Source organism: Pseudophryne corroboree, chromosome 3 (genome assembly GCF_028390025.1).
Source record: "Pseudophryne corroboree isolate aPseCor3 chromosome 3, aPseCor3.hap2, whole genome shotgun sequence".
NCBI classification, from domain to species: Eukaryota; Metazoa; Chordata; class Amphibia; order Anura; family Myobatrachidae; genus Pseudophryne; species Pseudophryne corroboree.
The window spans coordinates 540,364,407-540,382,729 of NC_086446.1; the positions used below are offsets into that span (position 1 = coordinate 540,364,407).

Genomic DNA, 18,323 nt, shown 5'->3' on the forward strand with positions numbered 1-18,323 from the left:
TGTAAAAAGTGGACGCTGTCTGCCGTAATGTGTAAAAAGTGGACGCTGTATACCGTAATGTGTAATAAGGGGACACTGTCTGCCGTAATGTGTAAAAAGTGGACGCTGTCTGCCGTAATGTGTAATAAGGGGATACTGTCTGTCGTAATGTGAAAAACGGGACACCATCTACCGTAATGTGTAATAAGGGCACACTGTCTGCCGTAATGTGTAAAAAGTGGACGCTGTCTGCCGTAATGTGTAAAAAGTGGACGCTGTCTGCCGTAATGTGTAATAAGAGGATGCTGTCTGCCGTAATGTGTAATAAGAGGATGCTGTCTGCTGTAATGTGTAAAAAGGGGATGCTGGCTGCCGTAATGTGTAAAAAGGGGGACACTGTCTGCCGTAATGTGTAAAAAGGGGGACTGGCTGCCGTAATGTGTAAAAAAGTGAACGCTGTCTGCCGTAATGTGTAAACAGTGAACGCTGTCTGCCGTAATGTGTAATAAGGGGACGCTGTCTGCCATGATGTGTAAAACAGGGGACGCCGTCTACCGTAATGTGTAATAAGGGCACACTGTCTGCCGTAATGTGTAAAAAGTGGACGCTGTCTGCCGTAATGTGTAAAAAGTGAACGCTGTCTGCTGTAATGTGTAATAAGGGGACGCTGTCTGCCGTAATGTGTAAAACAGGGGGCGCCATCTACCGTAATGTGTAATAAGGGCACACTGTCTGCCGTAATGTGTAAAAAGGGGGACACTGTCTGCCGTAATGTGTAAAAAGGGGGACTGGCTGCCGTAATGTGTAAAAAGGGTGACTCGCTGCCGTAATGTGTAAAAAGGGGGACTGGCTGCCGTAATGTGTAAAAAGGGGACGCTGTCTGCCGTAATGTGTAAAAATGGGGACTGGCTGACGTAACGTGTAAAAAGTGGGACTGTCCGCCATAATGTGTAAAAAAGAGGACTCTGTCTGCCATGCCCCTATATATTTTTTGTGCGTCTATGGCGCGCACTGCCCCTGTTTTGCATAGGGGGGGCCGAGGCAGTTTCTTGCACACAGCGCTAAAATGTCTAGTTACGGCACTGACTGTGAGTGTGTGTATATATATATATATATATATATATATATATATATATATAAAAGGTAGGTTTTTAGCTACCTGGCTTCTCGCAACTTCCAGTCGGTTGACATAGAGGGTCCTGGGTCTTATAGACTCCAAGTCTTCAGCTGTCAAACTGAAGGTTGTTGTTTACAGTTCAAAATAATCTTATTAGAAATACCAACCACTATTGGGTCTTGTACTTAGGTCACAGTCTCTTCTGGAACTGAGGATATATATACCAGTTTGGACTTGGTGTAAGGAGATTTCCTTAATGTCTTTGGTTTTTCTCCTGGTTACCGTCTGACAGATGCTTCTTCAGTAACTTCAGTTGTAATCCTATGGTCATCTTCCTTATTTTAGTAAGTTTTCTCCTGGATGCCCTTGAGTCTCAGATGGCGTTATTCGTGATCACAATAGCTAATAATTTGGGACCTCGTCTTATAGGCTTCTTCCCTTACAAGGGCGATCTATTAAAGAAAATTGATAAATGCTTCTGTGTATACATTATATCTGAGCGTTTTCCTCGAGTCTCAGCAAAGACAGAGACTTTCGTCTGACAGTGTAGACTTCCTTAGATACTCTCTTAGAGCGTACAAATTCTCTGGCTGGGTCCTCGGCTCAGTCAGTGTTTTCTACTCCTGGGAGTGTTGGTTGGCCTTCCATAGGACTGCAATACAACCCAGTTTGTCTCTCCGGTCCAGTGCAAGTATTTACTTAGATTTCTGCACTACACATAGATGTTCATAAATCCACGGAAGTGTGTTGGGTCACATCTGTTCTGCCTTTGGAGTACTACTCTTAGGCGGATTATGCGCTATTCTTCTATTCTAGCGTACTTCTGACGGACCAGTCATCACTAGTGCCGGGCGCGGTGGCGTGCATCTGTAATCCCAGCTACCTGGGAGGCTGAGGCTGGCGGATTGCTTGAGTCCAGGAGTTCTGGTCCTCACTAAGCTATGTCGATCGGGTGTCCGCACTAAAGTTCGGTTTGACTGTGTTCAACCACAAAGTGGAAAAGCATTTGGTCTCCACTCTCAGTGACACAACTATCTACTATTGGTTGTTAACCATCAATAGCCAGCCAATGCAGAGTAAAAAGCAAGCAATCAACGTATTGTGATCCACCTTAGGCTTTGTATCCACAGGACGTCTGATCGAGCATAGTTCTTGCAACAAATGTTTTCTAAGGGCCTGCTCGCCTTTTATCTGCATTAATGACTATGACCTTCTGCTCTTTCCCTTTTTCTTCATGCAGTAAAAACGAGGGCGGGCATGTTAGGTTACCTCTGTGTTCGGGCTTGTTCACCTACATTTGAGGAATGTGGAGTACTCTGATGGCTCAGCCTGTGGTATCTTTTATTTTATGCGACTTACCCTGCAGTTTCTGTGGCCGCATGCATGCTTAACCTATCGGTATGACTAGCCTTTGCAGGCGGTAGGTCTTTTAGACCCTATGGTGGCTTAGTCCTTTTCTAACCATGATGGCCATACCTTGGGATCAATGTCTACCTCACCAGCCTCGACATGCTGTTTGCTCCACTAGCAGGCTGTTGGTACATTATCTGTGTCACATACAATATCTGTGTCCCAGTTGTCTTGGTGGATCTCTGTCTCCGTTTGCCTTCTGGATAAGACTGCATCTTAAGTTAAGTGACATCTTTTTGTCTCACTCTATGGTGCTTTCAGTTCCTACCTTGAGTCACGGCCTGTCTGTGCAGTTTTCCAAATTCTCAGCACTCTCCCGCCCATTTGGGAGGCTCTGGGACATCCCCATAGTACTGAACTCCAGCGTCCCCTATGGATGATAGCGAAAACAGGATTTTAAATCCCTTTCTCTGAGTCCATAGGGGACGCTGGGCGCCCAGCCTGCGCTGCTCTATTCGGGTGGTGTGATTATACCACTATTTGTACCGGTGGTTCCGGGTGGAGTGGTGTCCTTCGGACCTGGTTGCAAGGTTTCCTTGTGTTCCTGTCATTTTGTCCTTCTCTTTTGTATATTCCGCAGGCATACATAGCTCTGTTGGTGCAATATCTACTTTCAGTGTTACAGGTCAGGGATTCTAATCCTGGGTGTGACGGCTAAGACCTGTATGATTACCACTCTATGACAATCCTCTGTATATGGAGGTATCTGTCTATATGTATCTCTATCTCTCTATGCACACTCAGGTTCAATGTATATCTGTGTGTTTCTGAGGTTCCTGTTGTATGGAAACCTCTCTTTATGGTTATTTTGTTTACCTCCTCCTCTGTTGGTCGGGTTACCGTCTCTCCTCGGGCACAGTTTCTTAACTGCTCTGTGGAGGGATATAGAGGGGGAGGAGCCAGTCACACACATTGAAAAAAAATGCTCGGCTAATCACCTCATCTATACCCATAGTACTGAACTCCAGCTTCCCCTCTGGACTCTGGATTTACCGGTAAGTTCCAAAATCCTGTTTTTTGTATAATTGTATTTAAAGTATTAAGTCTAACAGCTACTCACCGGATCATTACGAGGCTTGTTCAGAGTCTCATGCTGCTGTGACAACTTTAGTGTCTCTTGTTTTAGTCGCGCCGTCAACTTTACTCTAATGCTAGTCTCAGCCCTTCCCCTGTTGTACAAGTGTAGGTCTGAATATGCAAGAACTGCATATTAGCAACTTAGACACAGATTTGCACAGTTGAAACAGATCAAACAATGTCATGAATATCAGCATTACGTGTGACGCATAGTCTCCTCTTTTTCATTGGATAGTAAATTTGTGTTATAGACGATATTCTCTGGATTAATGTGAGTGCATGCACTTGCTTCACTCTGATACTTGTTTTGTACACACACACACACACACACACACACACACACACACACACACACACACACACACACACACACACACACTAACATTAGTATATGGGTCCTGGTGTTTTGTTTTGTTACAGAAACATTCCTTGTTTATGTTGCACGTGTCCATGCCTCTACAGTGAACGGCAATGGAACACCTCCCAAACCTGACAGACATCCAAATCACAGGACAGTCCTCCAAAATCGGATTGCACCGCCTACTGCGGGATGGGTGGGAGGTATGGTCGGATTCAGAAATAATCATTTTTAAAAATAATAATTAAATTCATACAATAATAATTTAATTTAATTTCTAAATAAGTGGGTAGAGCTACATCAAGTGCAAGTAGGCATTAACAGTGATGCTAATACTACAGGATCTGATGATCTCTGCATACATCTTGGTTCCACTCAAATTGCTACCATACCTTCAACTGTTGCATGGAATGTCAGCTCTGACAGACATGCCATTTTATGTGTGTGTAATAGTATATACCACCTGTACAAATTATGTATTTCTATGGTATCTTCAACATAAGACTTCATCTCTTTTCTTCACCAGGATTCTTTGGGTGGAAACAGTCGCACAGTGATGATTGCTCACATCAGTCCCGCCAGCAGTGCCTTTGAGGAGTCACGGAACACTCTGGCCTATGCCGACCGTGCCAAAAACATCAAGACTCGGGTATGTGTGTAAGAAGAGTACTCTTGTCAATACCAGAGCATATATGAAAGGACAGGCTACGTTTTTATCTCATCACCTCACACTCTGTCCTCACTCATTTCCTTCTGCCCCCCCAGGTGAAACGGAACCTTCTCAATGTCTCGTATCATATCGCCCAGTACACCAGTATCATCTCAGACCTTAGAAAGGAGATCCAAAGACTCAAGGAGAAGATTGACGAGCAGGGGCTAAAGCATATGAGGAGTGAGAAGAGTGATATTCGTAACATTCAGGGTAATTCCAATTAGCAGGTTGCTGTAATACAAATTTGTAGGGCAGTATCTAGGCTAATGTAACTTTAAGATCACAATTTATGTAATCTTTTAGTTCACTCGGAACTGTGTACACCACATATGCATATGTTAAGTGTCACAGTTTTCTCTCCTAGTGCCACTTGTAAGGTAGAAATTTTGGGCACATCCAGGACTGTATTTAACATAATGGTGAACAATGTAGATAACTGGAACAGTACTGGATATATGCAATACAGAAAGAGGACTACTCCTGATTGGCGCTTGTCAGATAACACCCACATAAAACATTATGATTGAGCCATGATTGGTAGGAAATAAAGCATGTGTCTAGTGTTATGTAAAAACAATCTCTGTTTTAATTTAAACAAACACTTAAAATCAAAACACATATAAAATGGAAGTAGATAACACAGAGAATCCTACCAAGATGGTGGCCGGAGCCGCAGGTGTTATATGCAAGGTATACCCGGGAAAGATACCCTGCATAAGGCTCCGGAAGGCGAGATTTTCCCTGTGGTATAAACTGAGTCCAAAAACGTCCTTGGAAGTCCAGAGCACTGGTAGGCAGACACCAACGCGTTTCGGGACATCAAAGTCCCTTTTTCAAGGTAGTAGAACAGTACTGTACATTCACGTACAGCATTGTAAGGGAGTCGGAACCTGGTGAGCTTATACATTGACCAACATCAGGGCAGAGAAATCTTACTTGTTTTAGCTCACACTCTTTTAGAAGTGCGAGGCTAGCAAAAAGTGACATTTCTGTGACGGCAGGAAATCTGCACAGCTGCAGGTCATGACGGAACACTGCACCAAAAAATTGTAATGCTACATGTATTATCCTTACTTTTTTCTGCAACCATCCTCCATGGAGGAGTTGGTGCCTGATATAGTGACATGAGCAAAATTTCTAATTCATGGTGCATAATCTAGGGTAGAATAAAGTTAAAAAAAATTGGTTCTGGCATATCAGCATTCTTTATATTATATATGAATTATGTTTAATGGACTAGCTGCATTTACTAGTGTATGCTTTATACACAGTCGAGTCACATTATTATGACCACCTCGTACATAGACCGTCTGCACACATATCACTTGTTGTTTTTATGGGTGAAATGGGCGATTTATCCAACTTGCAAAAAGCATTGATTATCAGCCTTCGGGTCAAGGGTTGCACCAGTTGACATAAAAGCACTATAACACTGATAGACCTATATAGAAACCATAAGCCACCTGGTTCATATTATCCATGCTCTAATTTGTAGAAGGCGGCAATTATATTATTATATTTTTAATGATCCATCATCAGACTTCTTTTTCACTATCCCACTAATCCTAACGCCTCTAGTTGTCTCTCTTCCACCCAGCCGAGGTTCAGCTTCATACGTCACCCTATGACCGGCATGAGATGGACCAGCTGAGGGAGCAGCTCATAAGGGCCTTTCGAGAACAGATGGATATCCGGAGACAGCTAATGGAACTGGAAAACAACCACATGGAAATACAGATGGAAACGTCCCAACACTGTCTCGTCATTGCAGAGTAGGTGGACCATGACAGTTCAAGCTCTACTCTGTCTATGTAATGAGTACTTATTACAATACAGACCATGAAAGCAGTTATTTGGGCACAGCACCAGTATCCTATTGATGTCACAGTTTCTTAAAGAATATTTGTGCAAACCACAAAACAGCTGCTTTCATTGTGTGTAGGTGACAGGTGGATTTTTAAAGAGAAGCACAGTTGGGATCCTGGCTAAATATTCTGAGTATAATCCAATTTTCTTTACACTCAGCATTTATAGCACCCACATTAAATTAATTATCTTGGCTGCTTAAATTTAGCAAAAGCTTAGATTGTACAGTTGATGTGTCATTATAAGATAATCATTTAGCACTTTGACAGATATGAAATTTGCCTCTTATATGGATGTCATTTAGACATTCTGTGCAAACGGAGTGAGATGAATACACAAAAATAAACCATACTACTGCCAAACCCTAAAGATGCCAGCTGGATATGTGCACCCCACAACATTTAGCACATGCATACAATACAGAACATGGTTATCAAGCAGTTGTAAGGGTTAACCCACAGCACTCAAGTCATACAAGGTTGAGCTCACTACATTTTAATGGTGCAAAAAGTATTTCAAAATAGAACTTTTTTTTCCCCCATCTTGGAATACTACACCTTTCCTACCAGTCTCTGTAAAATAATGTATAGAGGAAAATAGAGTGCGTTATCCAAGTGAAGGATCCAAAGCAATAATGCAGAGTGTCAGAGGTTTGATAGATGATGTCTCAGTATAATATTGGTAGAGAATGTTAGGCCCTGTCTGTGGGACAATCCCAACACTCATTATGTAGAAGCCTTTCCCTTAAGGCTTTAGAATAAGAGGATAGAGTAGGGATCATGATTGCCCTGTAGAGGGGCATAGCTGCTGGCCTATGACTGCCCTGTAGAGGGGCATAGCTTCTGGCCCATGACTGCCCTGTAGAGGGGCTTAGCTGCTGGCCCATGACTGCCCTGTAGAGGGGCATAGCTGCTGGCCAATGACTGCCCTGTAGAGGGGCATAGCTGCTGGCCCATTATTGATTGCTGCTTCCTTAAGTATATATGCTCCCATAATAGCATATATCCCTATGGAGCACTAATCTTTCACTAACCTGTTGCTAGCCATCCCTGAGTTTAGTTTTATTATGTTGTGATTGTAGCTGGGAGCAAGAAAAAACACGTCAAGTGCGTAAGTGGAGAGAAGAACTGAGGAAAGAATCATATGGCAAAGATGATAGCGAGAAGGACTCAGACACTGGAGATGACCAGTCTGACACCATGGAACCCCCAGAAGTGACTACAGCCAGAGAGAACATCCATGCATTGGTGGGAGACCAAAACAAACTGCGGCGCCAAAAGGTAGCAATACGAGCATAATGCTTTTACTTGTTTATCAGAAGTTAGAGAGCCGTTCATACGAAAGTACAATATGAATCCTATATAATGCTATGTAGGCACTGAAAAAAATCCTATTATTAAGATACTTCAATTTAAGTAATCTTATTACTGGGTGAAGGATGCTCTATCCATAGGGCTCTAGAAACAGCTATTTTCTTCAATCAAACTACTTACCATAACGAAGGAAGGTAATTATAGATGAATTCCTTATTCATTTTAACTTTTTTTATTTACAGTGGCTTACAGAAGCATTAAACCTCCTAAAAAGTCAACAGGTGTGTCTATGGTGGTCATTCCGAGTTGATCGCTAGCTGCTTTCGTTCGCAGCGCAGCGATCAGGCAAAAAAACTGCAGTTCTACACATGCGGCGCAATGTCGTACTCTTACAACGAACGATGTAGTTTCGCACAAGGTCTAGCGAAGCTTTTCATTCGCACTGCTGACCACAGAGTGATTGACAGCAAGTGGGTGTTTCTGGATGTCAACTGACCATTTTCAGGGAGTGAGCGAAAAAACGCAGGCGTGCCAGATAAAAACGCAGGCGTGGCTGGTGAAACGTAGGCGTGGCTGGCCGAACGCAGGGCGTGTTCGTGACGTCAAAACAGGAACTAAATAGTCTCCATTGATCGCAAGCTAGGAGTAGGTCTGAAGCTACTCTGAAGCTGCACAAAATTATTTTGTAGCCGCTGTGCGATCCTTCCGTTCGCACTTCTTCTAAGCTAAAATACACTCCCAGAGGGCGGCGGCTTAGCGTTTGCACGGCTGCTAAAAGCAGCTAGCGAGCGAACAACTCGGAATGAGGGCCTATATTACAGATGGCACTTACACAGATTGTTGCGGGCAGTAATATTACTGTGAACCAGTAGGCTCTTAATAACTTAACTGATGTTTATCTGACGTCCTAGTGGATGCTGGGAACTCCGTAAGGACCATGGGGAATAGACGGGCTCCGCAGGAGACTGGGCACTCTAAAGAAAAGATTAGGTACTATCTGGTGTGCACTGGCTCCTCCCTCTATGCCCCTCCTCCAGACCTCAGTTAGAATCTGTGCCCGGCCAGAGCTGGGTGCTCCTAGTGGGCTCTCCTGAGCTTACTAGTAAAGAAAGTATTTATTAGGTTTTTTATTTTCAGTGAGCTTCTGCTGGCAACAGACTCACTGCTACGTGGGACTAAGGGGAGAGAAGCAAACCTACCTGCTTGCAGCTAGCTTGTGCTTCTTAGGCTACTGGACACCATTAGCTCCAGAGGGTTCGAACACAGGCACCTGTCCTCGATCGTCCGTTCCCGGAGCCGCGCCGCCGTCCCCCTCGCAGAGCCAGAAGAACAGAAGCTTGAAGACGACGAAATCGGCGGCAGAAGACTCCTGTCTTCATTTAAGGTAGCGCACAGCACCGCAGCTGTGTGCCATTGCTCCCAGCACACTTACACACTCCGGTCACTGTAGGGTGCAGGGCGCTGGGGGGGGGGGGGGGGGGGGGGGCGCCCTGGGCAGCAATTGAAGTACCTTTTGGCAATAAAAATACATATATACAGTCTGGCACTGTATATATGTAAAAACCCCCGCCATTTTTTTACACAGAAAGCGGGACAGAAGCCCGCCACTGAGGGGGCTGGGCCTTCTTCCTCAGCACACCAGCGCCATTTTCTCTTCACAGCTCCGCTGGAAGCAGCTCCCCAGGCTCTCCCCTGCAGTATCCAGGTACAAGAAGGGTAAAAAAGAGAGGGGGGGCACATAAATTTAGGCGCAAATAAAACATATAAGGCAGCTATTGGGTAATCACTTATTATAAGTGAAAATCCCTGTGTTATATAGCGCTGTGGTGTGTGCTGGCATACTCTCTCTCTGTCTCCCCAAAGGACTTTGTGGGGTCCTGTCCTCAGTCTGAGCATTCCCTGTGTGTGTGCGGTGTGTCGGTACGGCTGTGTCGACATGTTTGATGAGGAGGGTTACGTGGAGGCGGAGCAAGGGCAGATAAGTGTGGTGTCGCCCCCGTCTGGGCCGACACCTGATTGGATGGATATGTGGAAGGTCTTAAACGACAATGTAAGCTCCTTACATAAAAGGTTTGATGACGCTGCAGCCTTGGGACAGCTGGGGTCTCAGCCCGCGCCTGCCCAGGCAACTCAGAAACCGTCAGGGGCTCATAAACGCCCTCTATCTCAGATGGTTGACACAGATGTTGACACGGAGTCCGACTCAAGTGTCGACGATGATGAGGCACATTTACAGTCTAAAATGACCAAGGCCATCCGATACATGATTATTGCAATGAAAGATGTATTACACATTTCTGAGATTAACCCTGTTAATACCAAGAGGGTTTATATGTTTGGGGAGAAAAAGCAGCCAGTGACTTTTCCCCCATCTGATGAATTAAATGAATTATGTGAAGAAGCGTGGAGTTCCCCTGATAAGAAACTAGTGATTTCTAAGAGGTTACTGATGGCGTACCCTTTCCCGTCAACGGACAGGTTACGTTGGGAAACATCCCCTAGGGTGGACAAGGCGCTGACACGCTTATCTAAAAAGGTGGCCCTGCCGTCTCAGGATACGGCCGCCCTAAAGGAGCCTGCGGATAAGAAAGCAGGAAGCTATCCTGAAGTCAGTGTATACACACTCTGGTACTCTACTGAGACCTGCTATTGCTTCAGCCTGGATGTGTAGTGCTGTAGCAGCATGGACAGATACTCTGTCAGACGACATAGATTCCCTCGACAGGGATACTGTTTTGCTAACCCTGGGCCATATAAAAGACGTCGTGTTATATATGCGGGATGCTCAGAGGGACATTTGCCTGCTGGGCTCTAGAATTAATGCTAAGTCCATTTCTGCCAGGAGGGTCTTATGGACTCGGCAATGGACAGGAGATGCTGATTCTAAAAAACACATGGAGGTTTTGCCTTATAAGGGTGAGGAATTGTTTGGGGACGGTCTATCGGACCTCGTGTCCACAGCGACAGCTGGAAAGTCGACTTTCTTGCCTCAGGTTTCCTCACAGCCTAAGAAAGCACCGTATTATCAAATGCAGTCCTTTCGTTCTCAGAAAGGCAAGAGGGTCAGGGGCGTATCCTTTCTTGCCAGAGGCAGGGGTAGAGGTAAGAAGCTGCACCATGCAGCCAGTTCCCAGGAACAAAAGTCCTCCCCTGCTTCCACTAAGTCCACCGCATGACGTTGGGGCTCCACAGGCGGAGCCAGGTGCGGTGGGGGCGCGTCTCCGAAACTTCAGCAACCAGTGGGTTCGCTCACAGGTGGATCTCTGGGCTGTACAAATTGTATCTCAGGGATACAAGCTGGAATTTGAAGCGCCTCCCCCCCCGCCGTTACCTCAAATCAGCCTTGCCAGCTTCCCCCATGGAAAGGGAGGTAGTACTGGCGGCAATTCACAAGCTGTACCTCCAGCAAGTGATTATCAGGGTCCCCCTCCTTCAACAGGGAAGGGGTTACTATTCCACAATGTTTGTGGTACCAAAACCGGACGGTTCGGTGAGACCCATTCTGAATTTAAAATCCTTGAACACTTATATAAAGAAATTCAAGTACAAAATGGAATCGCTCAGAGCGGTTATTGCAAGCCTGGAAGAGGGGGATTTTATGGTGTCGCTGGACATCAAGGATGCTTACTTGCATGTCCCCATTTACCCACTTCACCAGAAGTACCTCAGGTCTGTGGTACAGGACTGTCATTACCAGTTCCAGATGTTGCCGTTTGGCCTGTCCACGGCACCGAGGATATTTACCAAGGTAATGGCCGAAATGATGATACTCCTTCGGAAGAAGGGAGTTATAGTTATACCGTACTTGGACGATCTCCTCATAAAGGCGAGGTCCAGAGAGCAGTTGTTGATCAACGTAGCACTCTCTCAGGAAGTGTTGCAACAGCACGGCTGGATTCTGAATGTTCCAAAGTCGCAGCTGATTCCTACGACGCATCTGCTTTTCCTGGGCATGATTCTGGACACAGAACAGAAGAAGGTGTTTCTCCCGGTGTAGAAGGCCCAGGAATTAGTATCTCTGGTCAGGGACCTCCTGAAACCAGAACAGGTATCGGTGCATCACTGCACGCGAGTCCTGGGAAAGATGGTGGCTTCATACGGATCCATAAAACTTGAAAAAGGTCAAAAGCAAATGACCGAAACGCGTTGTATATTGGATTGAAAACTGGACCAAGGAGCGGTGACCACCTGGTACAGAACTCAGAAGCTGATTCATGCCCCATGCGGTGGTGCCGGGCTATATCAGCGCCGGACCAGCATTGCTTTCCTAAGCTAGCCCACCGCAGGGCCACCAAAGGGTGAGAGATTTGCCACCAGCACATTGCACTAGCACCTTGACCGAGTCACTGCCTCCCAGTTCCAGCTGCACATACTATGTACTGTATTGTGTCCAAAAATTTTTAATTTGTATTTTTATTCTTAATCTTCAAACTGTCATTGTTCATGCATGTCCACATGTTATAATAAAATGTATTGTATTTTTTAACCACTTTGGTTTTAATTCCCTAAGTAATATAAGGGATACATCTTACGGGCTTAGCGCCATTAGATGCTGCACACTTTTGTCTATCTATAAAGCATTCAGGGATTTTGTGTTTGTCCCTCTCGGTGCAGTAATTAAGGCTGCTTAGTCTGCTTTCATTGCGCAACTCTTGTTAATGTACACCCACTCTTTTGAAGCCATTCCCTTCGGCAGGTTCCATGCAAGGATCTTTCAGTGGGATCTGTTGGACAAGTGGTCCGGATCGCATCTTCAGATCACCCTGTCCCCAAGGGCCGGGGTGTCTCTTCTGTGGTGGCTGCAGAGTGCTCACCTTCTCGAGGGCCGCAGGTTCAGCATACAGGACTGGGTCCTGGTGACCACGGATGCAAGCCTCCGAGGATGGGGGGCAGTCACTCAGGGAAGAAACTTCCAAGGGCTGTGGTAAAGTCTGGAGACTTCTCTACACATAAATATACTGGAACTAAGGGCCATTTACAACGCCCTGAGTCAAGCAGAGCCCCTGCTTCGAAACCGGCCAGTGCTGATTCAGTCAGACAACATCACGGCGGTCGCCCATGTAAACCGCCAGGGCGGCACAAGAAGCAGGATGGCAATGGCGGAAGCCACAAAGATTCTTCGGTGGGCGGAGAATCACGTGCAAGCACTGTCAGCAGTGTTCATTCCGGGAGTGGACAACTGGGAAGCAGACTTCCTCAGCAGACACGACCTCCACCCGGGAGAGTGGGGACTTCATCAAGAAGTCTTCACACAGATTGCAAAGTGATGGGAACTGCCACAGGTGGACATGATGGCGTCCCGCCTCAACAAAAAGCTAAAAAGATATTGCGCCAGGTCAAGGGACCCTCAGGCGATAGCTGTGGACGCCCTAGTGACACCGTGGGTGTACCAGTCGGTATATGTGTTTCCTCCTCTTCCTCTCATACCCAAGGTACTGAGAATAGTAAGAAAGAGAGGAATAAGAACAATACTCATTGTTCCGGATTGGCCAAGAAGGACTTGGTACCCGGAACTGCATGAAATGCGCACAGAGGACCCATGGCCTCTGCCTCTCAGACAGGACCTGCTGCAACAAGGGCCCTGTCTGTTCCAAGACTTACCGCGGCTGCGTTTGACGGCATGGCAGTTGAACGCCGGATCCTAGCGGAAAAAGGCATTCCGGATGAAGTTATTCCTACGCTGATAAAGGCTAGGAAGGACGTGACAGCAAAGCATTATCACCGTATATGGCGAAAATATGTTGCTTGGTGTGAGGCCAGGACGGCCCCTACAGAGGAATTCCAGCTGGGTCGATTCCTGCACTTCCTACAGTCAGGTGTGACTATGGGCCTAAAATTGGGGTCCATAAAGGTCCAGATTTCGGCCCTATCCATTTTCTTTCAAAAAGAACTGGCTTCACTGCCTGAGGTTCAGACGTTTGTTAAGGGAGTGCTGCATATTCAGCCCCCTTTTGTGCCACCAGTGGCACCCTGGGATCTTAACGTTGTGTTGGATTTCCTGAAATCCCACTGGTTTGAGCCACTTAAGACCGTGGAACTAAAGTATCTCACGTGGAAAGTGGTCATGCTGTTGGCCTTAGCATCGGCTAGGCGTGTGTCGGAATTGGCGGCTTTGTCATGTAAAAGCCCATATCTGATCTTCCATATGGACAGGGCGGAATTGAGGACTCGTCCCCAATTTCTCCCAAAGGTGGTATCATCGTTTCATTTGAACCAACCTATTGTGGTGCCTGCGGCTACTCGGGACTTGGAGGACTCCAAGTTGCTGGACGTAGTCAGGGCTTTGAAAATATATGTTTCCAGAACGGCTGGAGTCAGGAAGACTGACTCGCTGTTTATCCTGCATGCACCCAACAAGCTGGGTGCTCCTGCTTCAAAGCAAGCTATTGCTCGCTGGATCTGTAGCACGGTTCAGCAGGCTCATTCTGTGGCTGGATTGCCGCATCCAAAATCAGTAAAAGCCCATTCCACAAGGAAGGTGGGCTCTTCTTGGGCGGCTGCCCGAGGGGTCTCGGCTTTACAGCTTTGCCGAGCGGCTACTTGGTCGGGTTCAAACACCTTTGCAAAGTTCTACAAGTTTGATACCCTGGCTGAGGAGGACCTTGTGTTTGCTCATTCGGTGCTGCAGAGTCATCCGCACTCTCCCGCCCGTTTGGGAGCTTTGGTATAATCCCCATGGTCCTTACGGAGTTCCCAGCATCCACTAGGACGTCAGAGAAAATAAGAATTTACTCACCGGTAATTCTATTTCTCGTAGTCCGTAGTGGATGCTGGGCGCCCGTCCCAAGTGCGGACTTTCTGCAATACGTGTATATAGTTATTGCTTAAATAAGGGTTATTGTTATGAGCCATCCATTGAGTGAGGCTCAGTTGTTGTTCATATTGTTAACTGGGTAAGGTTATCACAAGTTGTACGGTGTGATTGGTGTGGCTGGTATGAGTCTTACCCTGGATTCCAAAAATCCTTTCCTTGTAATGTCAGCTCTTCCGGGCACAGTTTCCCTAACTGAGGTCTGGAGGAGGGGCATAGAGGGAGGAGCCAGTGCACACCAGATAGTACCTAATCTTTTCTTTAGAGTGCCCAGTCTCCTGCGGAGCCCGTCTATTCCCCATGGTCCTTACGGAGTTCCCAGCATCCACTGCGGACTACGAGAAATAGAATTACCGGTGAGTAAATTCTTATTTTTTTTTCCAAAAACCAGTCAGAAATTTTTTTTTTCTGAGTGAAATAGATGAATAACATGTATTTAAACTTTTCCAAAACAATTTAAGAAAGAAAATTTTTTTTTTAATAGTTGTAAAATATTGGATCTTTTCAAACTCTAAATTCACTAATTGTCTGCAGATTTTAAAACTTTCAAAAAGTGAAAATAATTGTGTGAAACAATCTGTGTAAAGGTGCATACACACTAGGCGATATGCTCCTTCCGACCTGGGCCACCCAACGTAGTGACGTCATGCCGTGGGGACGCGCATCGACCGTCATTTACAGCGTACACACTGGACAATATAGTAAACAATATCGCTCACGAAGGGTCAAAATGAGCACCGTCGTTTACTATATTGCCTAGTGCAGTGGTTTTCAAACTCGGTCCTCAGGACCCCACACAGTGCATGTTTTGCAGGTAACCCAGCAAGTGCACAGGTGTATTAATTACTCACTAACACTTTTTAAAAGGTCCACAGGTGGAGCTAATTATTTCACTTGCGATTCTGTGAGGAGACCTGTAAAACATGCACTGTGTGGGGTCCTGAGGACAGAGTTTGAGAACCTGTGGCCTAGTGTGTACGGGACTTATTTGTCATTTGTAATACAGATAAATCTGTTGACTTTTTAGGATGTTGAGTACTTTATCCAGCCGTTGCACTGTTTATTTCTTTCTTCTTTAAATTATTTTATTTAGAGTTAAGATGAACAGAACAAAAAACAGTACATGGTAAGGGAGCAAATTGTTTATTTATTATATCGAACTGGTTAGTACACACTGGATGTGTGGGTCCAAAACTGGTTGTACGCCTTCCACTGTTTAACTCTTTGCTTTACTGATTACTTCCATACCCCTCCTCAAATAAGGGCCCATTTATCAACAAGTTTTAGCTATTTAAAACTTGTATCATATGATAAATGGTGCTCCAGCCAATCAGCTTTTACCTGTCATGTGTTTGGAAAAAATGACAGTTGGGAGCTGATTATAGCACCATTTATCATACGCAACAAGTTTTAAATAGCTAAAACAAGTTTGGAAATGGGCCCCATAGTGCGTCTGCCCCTTTCACATGCAGCTGTCACTTATGCAATCTTACAAGTGGACAGGTCTCTGTCTCCCACATGATCAACACACTTGTCTCCTGAAACACTCTACTGCTATGAACATTATTATTTTTCTGTCCTCATCCTTTTAAATATGGGAGCACACAGACATACAGGAGAAGTCAAATATGCAGTGATGGAAAAGAGATACTGTGCATTGGGTCAGATGTATTAAGCCTGGAGAAGTGATAAACCAGTGATAAAGCAGTGATAATGCACCAGCCAATCATCTCCAATATGTAAATTGACAGTTAGGAGCTGACTGGCTGGTGCATTATCACCTTGCTTTTATCACTGCTTTATCACTTCTCCAGGCTTAATACATCTGCCCCACTGCCACCTTATCTTTTGGATATCCCTGATCTCATCATGTCTTATTCAGTTGGAGCTGGAGAAGAGGTTTAAGGAAATTCGGCAGCGAGCGAGAAGGCTAGAGGAGATCCTACCAAAACGAATCAGCTCGGAAGAGCAGAGGGAAGTCTTAAGTCTGCTGTGTAAAGTGCATGAACTGGAGATTGAAAATACTGAGATGCAGTCCCATGCCTTGCTCAAGGACAATATGATCCGACAGAAGAACTACATGGTGCAGAAATTTGAGCAGCATCGCTGTCTCTGTGACGAGATCATCAAGCAGCAGAGGCGGATTATCACTGGTACATATAATGACCAGGGGACTTAGTCAGGGCAAGAGATCTTGATGTTAAGTCAGGAGGCAAAACTGCAGTAGGGTAAAGAGAGATAACAGAAGGGGGAAGGGTGATGATTTGTAGTTATCAGTTTGTGTGTAAGACCAATCTGAATGAGAGCTTGTCCCTTTTCCATTCAGCTGAGTATATTACACTTGTCCTCTGATATGATGCTAGATTATGGTGGAATTAGGTCCTTCATAAAGGGCAAAGGAGAAACTTACAAGTAAAAAATAAAGATAGTTTGAATGAGGTATCTACAGCCACTGAGCAGCATCTTCAGTTGAGTTTTTACTGCTTAATGTTTGCTCTTATATCCATTTTCAGACAATAACCTGAATGTTCCTCACCGACTGGAGGATCTGTATGAGGTCTACCTCAGAGAGCTGGAAGAGGGCACTTTGGCGCGCATTAGCATAATCGATCGAACTTCAGTTATGGCTCTGAAGGTATGTACCCCCAAAGCCTTATCACTTACCAAGGGACAACACTGCAAAGCCAGTGCTGGGTCTCCCCATTATTTCCCTTTTCCCAACACCTCTCATTTCATTTGAAGTTTTCACCTTAATAAGAATACACAATATTAATTATTGAAAGGAACTATAATGGATTCATTCAGACTACAAACTTCACATATGTATCAGGAGGTAGTGTGTTATTCCTGTAATATTTATTTTAGTTTTTTTTCTGTTTTGTTTTGGGGGGGGGGGGGGGGGAGGGTTTCACAGTTTTTGGTGTTAGTTTTATGGATAATATAAAAACAATTAGGTATTATTATTATCTTGTATTTATATGGTCACAAGGGTTTTAGCATTGCAAATAGTGGAATGGAACGTACAGCAACATTTCATAGTACATGGACATTACATAATTCTTCTTCCTGGTGCGAATACATTTCTGTGTTACCAGTAAGTCTTGCCGGAGTCTCAGCAATGTTTTCACCAGGTCTTCAGTGTGCACAGTGTACTGTTGACCATCCTCTGACTCTTAATAATCCTTCTTATGTAAACTGCATCTATGTTCCATTATTCAGTAGCTTATTAACTGATGTAGCAGTATAACCTCTTTATGGGGCACTATGGTCCAGATTTGCAGCACGAGAATCATGGAAATTAGTTGTTTTGTGTGTGGAGGAAACAGCAGACATTTTTGCTTTGATAGTTAGCACCCAGGGTTGTGTGAAGTGGAAGGTGAGTGCAAAGTACTCAGGTCTATCTGGCATGGGGCTATGTCTGCCAGCAGAAGAGCAGCCAATCCATTTCAGCAGTGCTCCGTATGTGAAAAGGGCCCTTATACACCCAGTGTGGTGTAGCCATACCCATCCTAGTGCCAGGGCCCAAAAGATCACTTGGCAGCCATGTTTTCACTGTTCTTACTGTTTATGTCAGTGGTTCTCAACTCCAGTCCTCAATTACTGTTTGGGGTACTTGAGGGTACTCGAGAGTCACAGGTTTAAGCATATGAAGTGCCATAATAAAATGAAGCTCCAGACAG

At 45.1% G+C, this 18,323-nt stretch overlaps 1 protein-coding gene across 2 annotated transcripts in view; it reads left to right on the plus strand.

Moving 5' to 3' along the window:
* The window catches only part of KIF19 (kinesin family member 19), a 240,429-nt gene that overhangs the window by 184,052 nt on the left and 38,054 nt on the right, over nucleotides 1–18,323 (plus strand). For both annotated transcript variants that reach the window (XM_063961184.1, XM_063961185.1), the window contains exons 9-14: nucleotides 4,468–4,590; nucleotides 4,707–4,863; nucleotides 6,251–6,425; nucleotides 7,601–7,799; nucleotides 16,526–16,796; nucleotides 17,157–17,278. In XM_063961184.1, the coding sequence (XP_063817254.1) occupies nucleotides 4,468–4,590; nucleotides 4,707–4,863; nucleotides 6,251–6,425; nucleotides 7,601–7,799; nucleotides 16,526–16,796; nucleotides 17,157–17,278 (1,047 nt within the window). The remainder of the gene's footprint in view (nucleotides 1–4,467; nucleotides 4,591–4,706; nucleotides 4,864–6,250; nucleotides 6,426–7,600; nucleotides 7,800–16,525; nucleotides 16,797–17,156; nucleotides 17,279–18,323) is intronic.